This window comes from Psammomys obesus, unplaced genomic scaffold (genome assembly GCF_907164565.1).
Source record: "Psammomys obesus unplaced genomic scaffold, mPsaObe1.curated_primary_1811, whole genome shotgun sequence".
Lineage (NCBI taxonomy): Eukaryota > Metazoa > Chordata > Mammalia > Rodentia > Muridae > Psammomys > Psammomys obesus.
In genome coordinates this window covers 115,279-132,642 of record NW_026585644.1, presented here as the reverse complement: position 1 = coordinate 132,642, position 17,364 = coordinate 115,279, and the positions used below count along the sequence as shown (strand labels likewise).

Below are 17,364 nucleotides of genomic sequence, written 5' to 3'. Positions count from 1 at the left end.
CAGTCTTAGTCCCCGTGGCACAGAAGCATCTGCCATTGCAAAACAGAGGACATTGCAAGCTGAACTCCTAGACTTTTACAGGGCTCTTGATTTCTCTCAATCACCTAAAAATGTATAATTCTACCCACTATACACACATTCCGTACAAAAAGAGAGAATATAGCTTTTGGATTCCTGCCTTGAGATGGGGTACCCTTCCTGCTGGTCTGTGTGTCAAGGACATATGGCCTTAAGTCAGCTGCTGAGGACTTCACAGCACTGGGGGGCTGGGGCGATTACTGGAGAGATTGTGGATAGAAGCTCTTGTTGCCTAGCTGGATGACCTGAGTTTGAGTCTCAAGACCTATATATTAGAAGGAGAAAATGGACTCCAGCAAATCAAATTGTCCTTTGATCTCCACATCCACACCGTGGCTTTGCCCCTCCCCCAGTAAAAAAAAAAAAAAAAAAAAAAAAAAGACAGCGTGTAAACACTGTGTTTCTGTCTTTTGTCTGTGGCCTCTCAGGATGGTAGACAATCACCTGAAGAAATGGCACCAGCCAGCAAATTTTGCAGTTATCTTATAATCCTACTTAGTTTTGTTTCAAATTTTTTTTTGTAAGAAAACCTAGTTCTTTCAAATTTTATTTTTAGTTTTAATCATGGTAAATGGAAAACTTAATTGTTTTGAATTAAGTCAGCCTGAGGCAGGGACGTTCAAGGCCGGCCTGGACTACACAGTGACTTCAAGGCCACCTGGGCTACAGAGCGAGCGCCTGTAAGGGACCTCTCCCGCTCAAGAGTAAGAAGGCCTGCTTGCAAGCTTCCTCTCATATCACTAGCTGCAGCCTCTGAGACAGAGCTAAGCGATGGCTGCTCCCAGGACTCAAGGATGGAGGCTAGGGCCCACCCCTCCGTCAGCCTCCTGCACTAGAGTCCCCTCCTCCTAGGCTGTAGTTAAATGCCGGCGTCCTGCACCCCCCACTAGTGTGAGGCCAGCATTTAGGCCAGCCTTGTTCAGTAGAAAGAGAAAAACAGGAGGTACTGAGCAAAGTGAATGATTTGAGAGACAGACAGACAGACAGAGAGAGAGGGAGAAAGTGCCAAGTAATCCTTGTTTGTTTCTTGAGACAGGATTTCTTGGTGTAACCTTGATTATTCTGGACTTGCTTCGTAGACCAGGCTGGTCTCAAACTCACAGTGATCTACCTGCCTCTGCCTCCCCAGTGCTGGGATCACAGACAGGCGTGTGCCACCATGCCCAGAGAGCCAAGTAATTCTAAATGTTCTAGTGATCCATGCAACTCTACAGCAGCAACGCATTAACAAGCCACATTATGGTTTTAACTCCGTATAGTCAAGATTGTATCCCATCATGCAAGCAATATATAATCTAAGTTTGTTTTGTTTTGTATTTTGAGACTGGGTTTCACTGTGTAGCCTTGGCTGTCCTGGAATTGCTCTGTAGACCAGGCTGGCCTCAAACGCACAGATTGCCTGCCTGAGGGCTGGGACCCATCGTGCCTGGCTGCAATATATAATGTAAAAACACATTATTTATTTTTTTGAGAAAGGGTTTCATGTGGCCTAAGCTGGACTTGAACTCACTCTGTAGTGGAAGATGAAGGACTTGCGCTTTTGCCTCTGCCTCCTGAGCGCTAGGATTACAGGCATGAGCTACAGCGCCTGGCTTTGTAGTTTTATGTAGTGCCGAGCAGCAAACCCTGCACTTCTTGCAAGCTAGGCCGACGCTGTGCTGATATCCTCAGTCCGCTGTTATTTTTGAGATGGGTTTCAGCTGGCTTCGAACTCCTGTGCTCCCTAGGGTTGGAAACACAAGTCTAAGCCACTGTACTCAGCTATCAGTGAGTAGTGCCAGTGTGTCCAAGTGGGATGGGCCATAAGCATGTTTATGTGTGGAGCCCACCTCTTATTTATTTAGGGTTTTTCAAGACAGGGTGTCTCTGTGTAACCTTGGCTGTCCTGGACTCTCTTTGTAGAGCAGGCTGGCCTCGAACTCACATCAATCCACCTGCCTCTGCCTCCCCAAGTGCTGGGATTACAGGTGTGTGCCACCACACTTAGCCAGATCCCACCTTTGACTAACTTCCATATCTCTCTCTCTCTCTCTCTCTCTCTCTCTCTTTCTCTCTCTCTCTCGTGGCTCGAAGTTGTCCTAGCAGACAGTATCCATTTGAGTCAATGTGTGACTCCACAAGGGAGGAGGTGGCACTTGGCTCTCGGACCTGAAGGACCTGGGCAGCTGGGAGCTGACATAGAGGAGCTGCTGTTACCTGGCTGCACATTGCCTAACCACCCGCCCCCGGCTCACCTCACTGTTGTGCTCTTTCTGCGGCAGATTGGAGAAGTGAGCTGTGAGCCAAATTACTAATGAACCAGTCAGCGTGTGGTTGCGGCCCCCATCCCGGGTACAGCGGGCTCTGCTCTCAGGGAGGCGTGCTGTGGGCACGGGCTGGGATGTAGATCAGGGGGGCTGGCAGTGGGGGTCCAAGCACTGGGCAGAAGTTGTGTTTCTTTGCTTTACAAAAATAACTAGATAACCCTCTATTTATTTGTCCCCCCCCCTTTCTCTTTCAGGGTTTCTCTGTGTAGCCCTGGTTGCCCCAGACTTGATTTGTAGACCGGGCTGGCCTCAAACTCACAGAGATCCACTTGCCTTTGCCTTCCCAAGTGCTGGGATTACAGGCGTGTGGCACTGTGTCCAGCTTCCTTATTTATCTTAAAATTTTATGTGTAAGTGTCTTCATGTATACAACATACATACAGGCCTGGTGCCCACAGAGGCCCAAAGAGCACGTTATTTCCTGGAACTAGAGTCCCAGGCCAGTCCCAAGCAGTTGTGAGCTGCCTGGTGAAGGTGCTGAGACCTAACTGGTCAGCAGCAGCGGCCGGTGCTCACAGCAGAGCCCTCTGCAGCCACGCATAGTTGCCTCCGACTGCTGCCGAGTGGAGTTAGAAGGAACAAGCAGAAAGAAAAGGAGCAGAATGTTGTAAGCGACCATGGCTTAAAACAGTCACTTTAGCTCCTGGAAGACAGGAAGTCATCATTTAAGCTTTCTGGACAGTGAACTTTTAGATCCCCCCTTCAGGAGCAAGGAGAGGCCTCTCCCTCTCTTCCCACCATCCCCCCACGGCACCCTGCCGCTCCACCCTTGAAGGGTATGATTGGCAGCAGTGTTGAGGCTGCGGGCTCCCTGCCCCTCTGATGGGCTTCTTTAGATCACTGACCCTCCTTCTTACCCCTCCCTGCATTTGTTTTACAGGTTTGAGACTTCCCAGGACCAGCCAGCTGTACACATACCAGCCTGAAGGGTGGGCAGGCCATAGGGGGTGGCGTTTCTGCTGCTGTCTGAGTCAATCGTTTGGGATCCTCCAGCTCAGGAGACAGAGCAGGGTAAACACTCAAGAAACAGACACCTACCACCTCGGCCTCTCCGGCCAGCCAAGCTCAGGCTGGTTATCATAAAGGAGTGGCCACAGCTCAGGGTCACAAAAGGTCAGGACAGGAATGTGGAGCCTCGGCTCCATGGACAAGCAGCCCCACAAAACGGAGACGGGCCAGTCAGGCTCCAACTCTTTATTACAAAATAACAGTATTGACTCCGTATACAAAAGGTACTCGAAAATCCCTGGTACCCTCATGGTGGCTGGTACCCCCGAGCCCCTCCCTCAAGAGGAAGGTCTCAGATTCGAAGGTCACCAGCCAGGAGGGCATTGTACCGGGCAGGTGTGAGGGGCAGGTAGGCACCCGAATCCTGGTCCAGAACATAGAGGGGGTCAGACAGTTGGCTGGGGTCAAAGCCCTCATTTGCCATCCTAACCTTCTGCTGTTTGAAGGTCTCCGTGGTGGCCAGAGACTCCTGGGAAGAGAAGAAGGGTGTTTCCAAAGAGAGCTGGAGGAAACAGAGTTTGCTCTCTTTGTTCAGGGGAGCTGCCCGAGCTCTGTTCAGGGCTAGATATGGAGGCAGGAGACACTGCACAGTCAAGGTGCGGTGGCCACACAGGAGAGAGAGCCAGGCCTGAAGAGGGCAGGGCTCAGCGGGCAGGGCGGCAGCCGCTGTCCTTCTGTAAAGAACTTGCCAGGCAAGCATGGAGACCTGGAGTCAGTCACCTGACCCTGGGAAAACGCTAGGTGAAGGCGGAGACACAAACCTCCCCAGGATCCGCCGGCCAGCCAACAGGAGACCCTGGCTAAAGGAGGTAGCTGGTCCCTGAGGATGACGCCCACACCCACGGGAAGGCAGGCACACCCATGCCCACACACATGGACACACCCACGGCAGGCAGGCACACACACGACCCCCCCCCCCCCACGGGCAGGCAGGCACACACACGCTGGCGCACACACAGATAAAAAGGGGGTGCAGAGCGTCTGTGTAGCGGGGAAGCCCTGCATCTTCACGGAGTGTCCTGCGTAGGGTTTTTCTGGGGTTTAAGGACCATGACTGAGGGGCTGGGCCAGAAGTAGTGGGTTACCTGGAGCCTGAGGAACCGGGGTCGGGCATAAGGTGGCAAGTTCTCAGAGACGTGGGCATAGAGCTGCGCTAGGTCCAGAGCCTGAGGAGGCCGCAGAGCCAAGGCCGCCATGCCAGCCCTGCCTTCGTGCCCTGGTGGGTGTGGGAGACACATAAGCCCTTCTGCTCCTCGTGCCCAAGCACTGCTACATGGAGTAGTGGGCTGGGGGCTCCCGCCCTCCATGCCTGGGCACCTGGCACCGTGACTCCATAGACGTTCACCTCCTGAAGGAAGTCCAGGGCCTCTAGGACCTCGGCCACCTCAGTCGTGGCCACGTTCTCCCCCTTCCACCTGTTGGCAGAGCAGGGCGAACTGGAGGCAGGCGGTGGGGAGCTTTGCTGAGGAGAGGGAGGCCGGGGGAGAGTGTTGCTGATGGAGTCTGCGAAGGAGATGGGCGTGGACAGGAAGATCACACAGGAATACCTGAAGGTGTCTCCAGTGCGATCATGGAAGTGGAGAAAGCCTTGCGAGTCACAGACCAAGAGGTCCCCAGTATTGAAGAAAAGGTCCCCGGGCCGGAAGACGTCCTTCAACAGCTTCTTCTGGGATAACTCTGGAGCCCCAGCATAGCCCAGGAAAGGGGACTGCTGGCTCACGGGCGCCACCAGGAGCCCGGGCTCACCTGGAAGAATCACCACAGTCAAGAAGGGTCCCCACTCTCACCCGAAACCTCCAGACCCCACCCCACCCCGGGCGCCAAGTCCCGCCTTATCTGCCAGCGTCACCCCCCATCCAAGTACTCACCTGGAGATGTGGCCACACAATGGCCCCGGGCATTCCGAACAGGCTCCCCCGTCATGACATCATACCGAATCAAGGAGAAGGGGAAGATGTGCTGGGAAGGGGAGAGCCGCACGGGGTCACGCGGGCCTCACGAGCCCGTCTCCCACCACCCCCTTTCCGCTCTGAAGGGTCCTCCCGCCTCTCACCTTGTAAAGCCAGGAAGCACGCCCCACGGCACCCTGCTGGCCCGTGTAGTTGAAAGTGGCCACGTTGCCCTCCGTCATTCCGTACGTCTCCAGGATCTGCAGAGGCCCAAAGCGCCGCACGAAGCGCTCCCAGGTGTCCGGGCGCAGCCCGCTGCCCACGGCCAGCCGGACCTTATGGCCGTGTTCTGCCTTGCTCTGGTGAGTGAGGGAGAGGCAGGGGCTTCAGCACCAAGGTTGCAGACCCCCGGAGCGAAGCCCCGTTCCTCGGTCTCCAGAACCTCCCCCAGCGTGTTCTCCTGATTCGGAGGTGCCGGAGCCTGCCCACTGTGGGCTCCTGGCACGATGCCGTTTCTTCTCCCGGCTCCCTCTCTCCACCGCCCGGATGACAGGCTCGTGCCTGCTGCTGTCTGGCCTGCTCTGTAGGCCTACTCACCGGCGGCTGGTTGACGAGGTACCGGCACAGCTCCCCGATGTACTGGAACACTGTCACCCTGTGCTTCTGGCAGTCCTCCCAGAACTGGCTGGCTGAGAACTTGGGCTTCAGCACCACCGTGGCCCCTGCCGGAAAGCGGAGAGAAGGTAGCGCGGAGAGCAGAGGACCTGCTGGAGTCACGCCTTTAGCAGGCTGTGCTGGCAGAGCTCTTCCCTAGCTACGTGTGTGGAGGCTAACATCTCTTTTCGGGTTGACACACCCCTCTCTCTCGTTCTCCCTGAAGTCTAGAGAGTGAACCGTGCAGCCCCTGGCTCTGAGTGTGCCAGGTTTCATACTAGACAGCAGGGGCCGCCTCCCTCCACCGAGAACTCAGGACGCCTCCCAAGCAGGGCTGGCATTAAACGTTCTTCAGCGCTCCATAGAGCACTGGTTCTCAACCTGTGGGTTGCAGTTAGGAAACAGCAACAAAATAATTTCATGGCAACCCAAGGAGCCGTGTTGAAGGGCCCCAGCTTCAGGAAGGCTGAGAACCGCTGGGAGGGAGACTGACCAATGCCCAAGCAGCCCACAATGCCCAGCAGGGAGCCAGACATGTGGTACAGCGGGAGTGCGAGGTAGATGACGTCGTCCTGGTGGACTCCGCACAGCTGGTAGAACCCCTGGCACTGCAGGACCTTCAGATGACTGACGCGAGCAGCCTTGGGCAGGCCTGAGGGGGGCAAGAGCAGTCAGGGGAAGGGTGTGAGCGCGGGGCCCTGGAAAAGCCGGTAGTGTGGGCAGGGGGAGGTGAGAAGCTGTATCTGGGGTGGCGTGGGAGGTGACCTGGGGGTAAGAGGCTCCAGTCCTCTCCCCAGACCTTGCCTCCTCCGCCTCAGGCTCTGAGAGGGAAGCACTGTGTCCAGTCCTCACCAGTAGTCCCAGAGGTGAAGATGTACAAGCAGGTGTCCATTATGCTCTGGGGAGCAGAGAGGTACCCCGGCACCGGCTCGTCCACTTGGGCTGCTGCCTCAGACTGCAAATTGCGGATTCCAGCAAGATGAGTTTCAGGGCCCACGGCCCACAGGTGGAGCCCCATGGCTCTCAAGGCTGGCAGGTCGGGCTCCAGGGACTCCAGGAACTCTACAAGGGCGGGCCAGGTCAGCGTCGAGGCTCTCCAGCTACTTTAAAGCCTTCATCACCGGCTGGTCTGCTCTCTGTCCCTGCGCAATGCTCTAGGGTGAGGGCGACACGGCGGGGATCCCATGTCTCTCCTGGGACCCGTACGGACCCGGACGGCTTGGGAACCCTTTGGTTCAGCACACACACACACCCCCCCCCAAACCCAGGGCCCACTCACTGGCGCACCTCGGTCTGGGGACCCGCCACGCCCTCCCTGGCTTCCGCTGCCTTACCTGTGGCCAGCACCAGCGCGCTGGCGCCGCAGCTGCGGAGGCAGTGCAGCAGGGGCCCTCGGCGCAGGGCGGTGGGCACGAAGGCCGGGAGCAGACCCGCTTTGGCCAGTCCGAACCAAAGCCATAGGAATTCAGGGCCCGCCGGGAGGAGCAGCGCCACCGTCGCCCGCGGTGCCAGAGGGGGCGCGGCCGCCCCGCCGGCCGCAGGCGCCGCGCGCGCCCCTTCCTCGGTGCTGCCCCTGCCCGAGCCTCGCCGGCCCCCGGCCCAGCCCCGCGCGCGCAGGAAGGCGCGAGCAACCCTGTTGCTCTCGCGCTCCGCCTGCTCGTAGCTGAAGCGCTGAGCGCGGTAGACGAGGAAGGTGTGTGCCGGCCTCTCCCGGGCCAGGTGTGTAAGGCGCCAGGCCAGGCTGCACCCGCCGTCGGGGCTCTCCGGGTCAGCGGCCTCTGCGGCGAGCGCGCGGCGGCGGAGGGCCCTTTTGCAGCGGAGCGCGCGAACTGTGAAGGCCAGGTCGGCTGGCAGCCAGCGGAGCTGAGGCCAGAGGCTCGGCTTCCGGAGCAGAGGCAGCAGCAAGAGTAGGGGCAGCAGCAGCAGCAGCAGGAGGAGGGCCGCCATGGTGCCCTCTTCCTCCGGTCGCTGTCGGCAACTCGCAGGCACTCCAGGTGGTCCCTCCTGAAACACTGAGCCCGCCTCGGGCCAGCTCCAAGAACCCTTCTTCCCCGGACGTGGCGCGCGTGCGCCGGCCCCCGCCCTCCCCACCCTGTTCGGTGGTATGGCGCGGGAGCCAGGAGTGGGAGTGGGGGTCGGCCTGGCCCTCCCCAGAGCACAGGCTCCGCCCTAGGCGCGCTCGCTGTGGAATTCGAGTGCTGGCGGCCGCTCCGATCTCAAGAGGTGCCTCCCCTCAACCCTTGTGCGTTTTCAGGACCGTCTAAGCCATCGGCTGCTTTATGGAGCCCGGCTCCAGGAGAAAGGGCGCGTCTGTCATTCTTTCCTTTGGTGGTTCTTTGTCACCCGTGATGGGACGGCACCATCGCGCTCTTCCCAAGGAGACCCTGGCCCGATTGGTTCTGCAAGTCTGGGCAGGACAGCCAGATCCATGCGCTGCTTCCAGCTACCAGCAGCAGCAACAACCCCCGGGGAATAGGTGGGGGCCTCAGAGCTAAGTAGGGGAAAGGTGGAGGCCAGACTCCCAGTGTTTTGGAGGGAGGCCCTTCGTTTTAGGCAAGGATACAATAATTGGGACCAGTCAGCAAATGCTTCCTATCCTGGTTTTAATCGGGGCGGTAGAAAAGGGATGGGAAGAGGTTTAAAAAAAAGACCTCTGGTGGTTTAGTTTCAAAAGCAGTGGCTTTAAAGGAGCATGGGTTCTGTGAAGAGGCAATGTCCAGCTGAGTCCGTGGGCCTGCCCACACTAAACCTCACCTTCACCTCTGCTCAGCAAGGACTGCAGAGGGGGGCTCCTGTCTTTGAACTTCCATCCTCTCATGAAAACTCAGCGTAGGGCACGCTTCCCGGCCAAACCCTTGGACAGTGTGCACTTGACAAAGTGGAGGACAAATACCAGCCTTTGTGTGTGGACTGTGCCCATTTGCATTTGAGTGCACATGTACGTATATTCATGGGCGTGAAGGTGGAAGTCAGGAATTTCCTGCGTCACTCTCCATCTCCCTCCATAAAGGACTCTCAGCTGAACCCTAAGCTCGTCAATTAGTGTAGAGCCAGCCTCCAGGGATCCTGTCTCTGCCTTCCAGCTCTGGGATCACCGACCGGCAGCACACCCCCCTAGGATTTATATTGGGGGGGGGAAGGGCTGCTTATGTGGCAAGTGCTTTATCTGCTAAGCCCCTGCTTGCCACCCCTCCCCCTACCAGCCCCTAGAGGTTCCTGAGAAGCATTGGGCAAGGCCAGCCCCCTAAGTGGAAAGGAGATGCCTGACTCACACTTCTAGTGAGTTAGGGTATGGGGGAGCAAAGCCAAGTCCCTCCTGCACATTGTGTTGGGGGAGGGAAGTACCAGTAGTGGCATCAAATTAAACAGTGGCACCTATACACAGGATGAACAGAGGTCAATTCAGGCACAAAAGATGTTCTGGCTTGTTTCATTATCACTTAAAAACAATTTTAAAACTCGATTATCTTTGCCAAAAGAAAAAGCAAAAACAGAACCACAGAAGTCAGGCCATTTGACAGTTCTGAGGAGCTTGCCTCTGGGGCTCCCTGGGCTCTGGCTCAGCTTGAGGTGCCAACCCAAGCATCCCAGGTGCAGCAATGGGCTCTCATGCTGTCATCAGGTTCTTTTCTGAAGGCCATGGCATCTGCCCAGATGGGCACTGCCCACACCAGGTCAGATGCCCATTTCACACTGGTGCATTGACCACCGTCCGTAGACTACAAACGTCTGTTCAGAAAATGCAGCCTGAAGGGCAGCAGGAAGGGACACCTGCCGCAGCATCTGTCACCCCAGCTTCTCTGCCCAGCAGCCTCCTGATCGCTCCCAGCTCTGTCCAATGGCTCTTTGGAGACTTGGGGAAGAGCCAGGGCTAAGGACTTCCACCATGATCGCATTTGCACAGCCTCTGGCTGCGTGAGAACCTAGCAGTGGGAGCAGCAGTGGAGAGGGGAGAAGAGGGGCGGGCCGCATGGAAGTTTCTCAGGCTGGGGCAGGGTGGGCAGCCAGGCCTCAGTCACTATCCGAACCCACAGCAGAGGACCCTTTTCGTTTTCGTTTGGTGGGCTTAGGCTTTGTATCTTCTTCCTCCTGGAAGAAATGAGGGGGGCAGAGGGCTGTCACTAGCTGGCACCCGTGCCCACTACTCCCTCCCTTTTCTGTACTGGCTCTGGGGCTCACCGAGGCACTGCTGGAGCCAGACTCTTCCTCAGCATTGGGGGGCTGGGTAGCATTCTTCCTACTCCGAGGGCTGGACAAAGCTGCCTTCCGCCGGCTCTTGGGTGGCTTAGTGGAAGAGTCCTCATACTCCTCCGCCAGGGAGAAGAGGTCGCTGAACCTAGGATGAAGAAACAGGCTCCCTGAGATGGCCTCCTGCCCAGGCCCCTCCCACCCTGGTCTCTGTTTTTCAACTCCAGGGTCTCATTGGCCATTATGTTCCCAGCAGACTTCTTCCCACTATTTCCCAAGGCCCAACGTAGAAGGAACCTCACTTCATCTTGTGAGCTTCGTCGCAGCTTGCCTGGACATGCTGCAGCGCCTGGAGGATTGGCGTCTGGCTAAAAACTACAGAGGGGAAGCAGAGTGTCAGGAAGCTTTCTAGCCAGCACTGAAAGTCATTTATTCTATGGGTTTGAGCAGTGGTCCTGGTAGCTCATCCCTGCCCCTAACTGGCTGTAGGGGATTTGAATCCAGGGCAGCACCTCCCCCAAATGGCCCAAGGAAGGGAGCAGGAAGACAGGCAGCATACAGTTCTGCTTGGTGTTGGCTAGGTTGAGCCTCAGGTTGTCCAAGTGCTCCAGGATCTGCTCCAGGGTCAGCTGGGCCAGCTTGCTGCTGGAGCTCCTCAGGCTGCATGGGGAGGCAGAGTCAAATACTGGCCACCCAACCAGGGTCCCTCCTCAGGTCAGAGACCGTCCTAAAGGACCCAGGGCTGGGGACAATCCAGGGGTGTTCACCCACACACCAATCTGAGACAGCACCAGAACCCAGCATCCCTGGGCAGCAGACTGCCCTGGGGCAGAGACGGAGCCCCACCTCTGCCTCTTGCGGGGAAGGCTGTTGTTCTTGATGAGCAGGGCCTTGATGTGCTCCGCCAGCAGCTCGTCGTGCTTCATGCACCAGTGCCTCAGGATGCTGGTGGTGAACTGATCGTCAGGATGGCAGGGCCTGCTCAGCACCATCTTCACCATCTCCTCACTGGGCCTATGGGTGAGCATGCTGGGTGCCGCTTACTGACTTCCCAAACCCCAGCCTCCTTGCCCCTGGGGCTCCCTACTCTCACATCCCTCTCCCCCTTCTCTCTGGGCCAAGAAATGACTCGTTTTATTCTCTGAAGAAGCCAGACGAGAAGTGAGATTCTCCCACTTCTGTGGTGGTATGAGGTGTGCTACAGTCCCCATAAGCCTCCCCTAGGACATGGAGCCGTTTCTAGGTTCTCAGGAAAGACAGAACACAGAAGGCAGAAGATTGCAATCCCAGCACTTGGGAGGCAGAGGCAGAAGAATCAATAGCTGAGTGATCGCTAGCTATAATACATGGGCTATTTGAGACCCTGTCTCAAAAACAAATCAAAACTAAAACAGAAAAAAGAAAAGAAGTAGGAAAAGACACTTAGACACTTGGCTGTTGCCTCATTTGTCCAGGGAGTCTGCCAATGCCACATGTAACATGGAGGAGGCCTTCCGCCCTCTCTCCCACCGCACCTTAGGCAGGCAGTGCAATGGGCCCAGCTACCTCTTCTGTCAGGGTGATGAAGGAGGGTGTGGCCCCTTGCCCTTTCAGCCTATGGCAGGCTGAGGAGTGTGGAGAGTAAGGGAAGCAGAGCTGCCCTGTCCCCACCTTCCACCCCTGAAGGCAGGGAGAGGCAGACTGCCAAGGGAGGAAAGCATGGCCAAAGGAGCAAGGCCCTGTGCCTCTCCATGTCATGGAACTCACTTCTCTCTTCGGAGCTGAAGCAGGAGACAGGACAGGGCCTCTGGGTGCTCTGTGGGGGAAGAGTTGTTCAGGCAAATGATCATTTTAGGAGGAAATGTGGGTACCTCTTCCAACCCCAGCCGACAGAACAGTTTTGAATCTACTGCTTCACTGCGTCTGCAGCTGCTGAGGCCTGGTGCCCTGTTTACACAGTGGCTTGCGGGGCTGTCTCCAGAGCTCAAGTCCATCTTGGTGGTGAGGACTAGAACTCTGGGTCACCTCAGAAGCCTGGAGGCCTCACCTTCTCCCAGCCCACAACCCACAGCTCACAGCCCTACTCACCCTTGTATTTGAGGTGCTGCAGAATAGGAATAATGGTCTCCAAGGGGATGTTATGGGCCAGGAAGAGCTGCCAGGCACAGTACTGCTCAAAGGTTTCCCAGTCCAGGCTCTGAACTGGAAGAGACAGAAGAAACCTCTCTGCCTGCCTGCCTGCCTGATCTGCTGTCTAACAAACACACACATAATCCACTGACTAGTAGCACCCTAAGCAAGTGGAACTTAATCTAGATCCTTTCTCTCCCCAGTCAGCACAGATTGCTAACATCTTTGGAGGACTACCAGGTTCCCGGCAAGCCAAGGGATGGAGAGATGAAGGTAAGAAGCAAGACAGAGACGAGGTAGCAATCCCAATTTCCAATCCTTCCTTCCCCACTTTCCAGTCACCGTTTTTTTTTTTTTTTTTTTTTTTAAAGATTTTATGTATTTATTTTATGTACATGAGTTTTCTATCTGTATGTACACCTGCAGGCTAGGAGAGGGCACCAGATCTCACTATAGATGGTTGTGAGCCACCATGTGCTTGCTGGGAATTGAACTTAAGTCTTAACCTGAGCCACCTCTCTAGTCCTCCAGTCACTGTTGGATGCACAGTTGGTTCCCCTTCCTCTCTGAGGTACCGGGAAGACCTAGTTACTTACTGAGTATGTTGAGGACTGAGTCCTTCCGAAACATGACCAGGTTCCCCATCATCACATGGCAGACCAGCTCCTGGAGCTATAGAGATGAAAACATCAGACCCATTAGCTCTGAGAGAGGCAGAGGGCCAGGAGGGTAGGGCATGACTCAAGACTCTTAAGAGTGAAGGGTCAGGGGCAACAGCAACAGGCTTGCAGGGAAGCAGGGCTGCTAATGAAAACCCCACCCTGATGTCAAAGGGAGAAAGGGAACCACCCCATCAAGTCTGAGACAGGCCTGAGAGGAGACCCTGGGAGGCTGTGCTCCCAGGATGGGCAGGAAAAGGCAAGGGAAGGACTCTCAATGCTAAGAAGGCCCTCTGTGAGTGGGGCCTGAGTGCACATGACCCACCCCATTCAGATACCATCTTTAGGGTCCTGCAATCTCAAGGGGAAGGTCAAGTAAAACTGGCCCAAACACTTTTGTTATAAGCTGAAAACACACATGCATGAGCATGCACGCACGCACATACACACCTGCCCGCCTCAGCTTTCCCTGTGCAAACAGAAACTTCCAGAGAACATGGAAAGATATTAGGGAGGATGCGCCTGACCCCAGCCTCTGTCTTGAGTTTTGCTTTCCCTTTCTAGCCCTAATGGCCTAAAGGGCACCCACACGCAGTAGGAGGCAGAGTGCCTGAGGAATGTGGGCTCTTGTGTCTAGGCCTAGAGAGAGAACACAGACCCTGACTTCCCCAGTCCCGCCCTGCAGGCCTCTGGAGGTGTCAGAGTTCAGTGTTCACCTGTGCAGAGTCGATGACAGCCACAATCATGTTCAGCAGCTCCCCACTCCTCAGAGTTTCATCTGGAAACTAGAGAGAAAGAAAGAGCAAGACTGTGGGCCGGACCCTTGGCTTCCACCTAGCCTGTCTCCACACCCCTTACATAAACTAGGTGGTCCTGCACAGAACCAAATGGCTACAGATCTGGGGATCCAAGCCTTGTAGGCCAGGTTTCAGTATCCGTGTTTGTACGGCATGAGCAGACTGTATGAAAGGAGGAATTGGGTGTGCTGCTGAGACAAAGCTGGAGTTGACAGGGACTGGACCTGTGGTCAGTTCTGTGGGCAGTGTAATTTAACAAACCTTTTCATGCCTGGCAATGGAGTGCTCCAATCTGAGCAGACTCGCAGCCATAGGGAAGGTTAGAGAGGACCTGTGTCTAGGGATATGGCAGTCTTCATGCAGAGAGAGAACAAGGAGGGGTACCACCTATGGCGCCCCCAGGCCAGGCTGTGCTCACAGTTCCTCCTGCCATACCCACACCCGAGCCCTCATTTCCCCCTTCCTGGGAACTTCTGCCAAGAGGAAGAAGAGCTGATAACACGATCCTCCATGCCAGCTGAGAGAAGACTTCAGATCGGCAGGGAAATGAAAGTGAACCTCCACTACATCAAAGGCGGCTTGGGAGATGTGAACAGGGATCTATGCGGTTTAGAAGACCTGTCCTGGCACAGCAGACACACCAAACCCGAGAATCCAAGTAAACAGGTGAAGACTCACATTTCAGCTGAACCACACACAGCAACAATTTATAACAGAAATGGAAGAAGACGGCCGTGCCATGGTACGCAATGATGACTAGAGTCAGTGGGTCCACGGACAGTAGCTCCAGAGTATACAGTAAATGCCAGGTGTGGTGGCCCACACCTGTACTCTAGAGCTTGAAAGCTGAGGCAGGGATATCACGCATTAGTCTATAGTTACCCTGGGCTTTACAGTGAATTCTTAGGCCAGTCAGGGCTATAGAATGAGACTGTCTCAAAAATGAAAGCGTGTGCCCTGAGGTGGGGTCCTCTCCCACCTCACATGGACCTTGTGGCGACACTGACCTCTGTGTAGATGGAAGGTGTGAGGTGGCAGAGCAGCCGCACATCATCCTCTTGGCAAGCCTTCATGTCCATCATTAGGCAGGTGTGCAGGTCACCCAGCTGGGTAGCCTGGGCAAATGACTCGTACAGGTTCATCTTCCCCGCGGCAGCTTTGCTGCAAAACCAGTCAGGCCTAAGCCAGCAGTGCAACCCAGCACCACGGGCTCAAACACCCCCAGGGAGGTGTCCAATCTACCCTACAAGCTCAGTGCTCAGGACCCACATCCTTCCCCATCTTTCCCAAGAACTCAGCAACTCCAGGGCCACCAGCAACTTTCCTCTCCCAGTGCTGGCTTTTATTTTCTTTTCCTTCCTGTTTGTTTGTTTGAGACTAATTCTCACTGGCTAACCTTGAACTTGCTTCATTATGTAGATCAGGCTGACCTTGAACTTATGGAGATCTGCTTGCATCTGCCTCCCAAAGAACGCAGGCATTAGAAGCCTGCACCACCATGTACAGCTTCCCAGTGTTCCAACCCTGTAAGTGACTGTCTGACTCCTGACAGTAGAGGGAAGGACTCCTGTCAAGCTGGAGAAGTAGCAACTGACCCCACAACTGACCCCTTCATTGGAACAGAGGCTTAAATGTAAGAACTAAAACCATGTGTCTGTCAGACAAGAAAACTCGTGAAGCTGGGCCTGGTAAAACGTGTTTATAATCTCAGCACTCTGGAGGATGAGATCCCTTCAAGTACCAGTCAGTACTTGGGAGGCAGAGGCAGGAGGGTAACACGCCAATGTCATCCTTGGCTACAAAGCAAGTTCGAGACCAACCTCAGCTATGTGAGACCATCTTAAAAAAACAAAATAAAGTGGGTTTGATGGTCCACACTTTTAATTAATCCCAGCACTCAAGAGGCAGAGGCAGGTGGATCTTTGAGTTCGATGGTTTACAGAATGAGTTCTAGGACAGCCAGGGCTAACCCTGAGTCTCTCTCTCTCTACGCAGAGAAAACCTTGCTTTAAAAAAACAAAAATAAATAAAATAAGCAACAACAAAACTAAAAACAAGGGCTGGAGAGATGGCTCAGTGGATAAGAGCATTGTCTGTTCTTCCAGAGGTCCTGAGTTCAATTCCCAGCAACCACATGGTAGCTCACAACCACCTACACTGAAATCTGAAGCCCTCTTCTGGCATGCAGGCTCACATGTAGATAGAGCACTCATATATAAAATAAATAAATAAAATCTTTAAAAAAACCCAAAAACTAAAAACAAATGGCTGAGGGCAAAGATCTCAACGTCAGTATCTGCCTAACATGGGCTTATTGCTCACCCCACAAGGAAGTGAAAGAAAGGCCAGATCAGAGCATATATCAGAGAGCACATCAAAAAAAGACAACTCTCACATTGCTGGGAATGGTAAAGTTGTAGCTACTTTGGAAAATAGTTTGGCCACTCCTCACCAGTGTAAAACCAAAGTTACTATATGGCTCAGTAGCCAGTAGAGCGCTTGTCCTGAGTATTTATCCAAGACACAGAAGAACATATGCACACACAAACTGCAAACCAGCATTCAGAGAAGCTGCATTCACAAGTGTACAAAACAGACATAAAATGTTGTGTACCTATACATTAAAAGGCATCTAGCATGGTATAAACAACTGAGTCAAAACCACATCAGACACAAAGACTTGAAAATACTATGCTGAATGAAATCCTGAGCCAAAGAGAAGCACATATTCCACAAGTCTGTTTACGTGAAGGGTTCAGAATACTGTTATCTACAAACTGATAAAGAGACAGCAGTTCAGCGGATACAAGATTCTAGGCGAAGGGGAGAATGAGAAAGTGGATGATTAACAGTAGAGGTTTCTCAGCTGGGCACAGTGGCACACACCTGTGATCCAAGCACTGAGGAAGGCAAAGGCAGGTGCATCTCTGGGAGGTCCAGGCCAACCTAGTCTAGAAAGCAGTCCAGGACCATTAGGGCTACAAGTGAAACCCTGTCTCAAAAAAACAAAAACCAAACCAAACCAACAACATCATCTGAGGTGATGAAGGTTTCAAAGTAGGCAGCAGAGATACTGAGCATGCAAGGGCGTGCTAAAACCAGCTGAACTGCAACAGGCATGCTGGCACATACCTTTAGTCCCAGCACTCGGGAGGTAGAGGCAAGAGGACATTTGAGGCCAGCCTGGTCTATACAGGAAGTCTACATAGGGATAGCCAAGGCTTCATAGAGAAACCCTGTCTCGATGAACTGTATGCTTAGTTTTGTGTATTTGTACAGGTTCATGTATGTTCATATATGTAAAGGCCAGAGGGTGACCTTGGGGATTGTTCTCAGGAGCCATCTATCTTGTGTTTTTAAGACAGGGTCTCTGACTGGGCCCCGACACTTACAGACCATAGGCTAGGCTGGCCAACCAGTGACACTCAAAGATCTGCTGTCTAACCCCTGAGGGCTGAGATTCTAACACATGCAGCCATGACCAGCCCTCAGCATGGCTGCTGGGGACCCAGCTCAGGTCCTCAAGCCATGCTTGTCTTGTACTGTAGTAACTGAGCTATAAAGCAACCTAGCTCCTATTTATATTTTATTATTATATTATATTATATTATATTATATTATATTATATTATATTATATTATATTATATTATATTATATTATATTATATTATATTAT

The 17,364-nt window shown here is 54.1% G+C and overlaps 2 protein-coding genes across 2 annotated transcripts in view; both read right to left on the bottom strand.

The window, feature by feature from the left end:
- Positions 1-3,563: 3,563 nt before the first annotated feature.
- On the bottom strand, positions 3,564-8,010 carry Slc27a3 (solute carrier family 27 member 3). The gene is made up of 10 exons (XM_055625565.1): positions 7,270-8,010; positions 6,788-6,997; positions 6,429-6,587; positions 5,879-6,003; positions 5,446-5,640; positions 5,261-5,351; positions 4,940-5,138; positions 4,710-4,807; positions 4,478-4,608; positions 3,564-3,861 (listed from the first exon to the last, which is right to left on the bottom strand). The coding sequence occupies exons 1-10, from the start codon at positions 7,880-7,882 to the stop codon at positions 3,685-3,687; spliced, it is 1,998 nt and encodes a 665-aa protein (XP_055481540.1). The 5' UTR covers positions 7,883-8,010; the 3' UTR covers positions 3,564-3,684.
- Positions 8,011-9,348: 1,338 nt separating this feature from the next.
- The window catches only part of Ints3 (integrator complex subunit 3), a 43,363-nt gene continuing 35,347 nt past the window's right edge, over positions 9,349-17,364 (bottom strand). Inside the window, exons 21-30 of the mRNA XM_055623420.1 lie at positions 14,696-14,849; positions 13,608-13,676; positions 12,829-12,904; positions 12,191-12,304; positions 11,870-11,918; positions 10,970-11,137; positions 10,683-10,783; positions 10,426-10,498; positions 10,115-10,271; positions 9,349-10,024 (exon numbers count right to left, since the gene is read on the bottom strand). Of these exons, the coding sequence (XP_055479395.1) occupies positions 9,947-10,024; positions 10,115-10,271; positions 10,426-10,498; positions 10,683-10,783; positions 10,970-11,137; positions 11,870-11,918; positions 12,191-12,304; positions 12,829-12,904; positions 13,608-13,676; positions 14,696-14,849 (1,039 nt within the window). The 3' untranslated portion in view covers positions 9,349-9,946. The remainder of the gene's footprint in view (positions 10,025-10,114; positions 10,272-10,425; positions 10,499-10,682; positions 10,784-10,969; positions 11,138-11,869; positions 11,919-12,190; positions 12,305-12,828; positions 12,905-13,607; positions 13,677-14,695; positions 14,850-17,364) is intronic.

What these genes read in the sequence shown, in the direction of transcription:
- Slc27a3 (XM_055625565.1), bottom strand. Translation starts at nt 7,882, where the DNA reads ATGGCGGCCCTCCTCCTGCTGCTGCTGCTGCTGCCCCTACTCTTGCTG. An exon ending in TTGTGTGGCCACATCTCCAG is followed by an intron (nt 5,139 to 5,260) that starts GTGAGTACTTGG and finishes TGATTCTTCCAG; the next exon opens with GTGAGCCCGGGCTCCTGGTG. An exon ending in CCCGGTTCCTCAGGCTCCAG is followed by an intron (nt 3,862 to 4,477) that starts GTAACCCACTAC and finishes TTCTCTTCCCAG; the next exon opens with GAGTCTCTGGCCACCACGGA.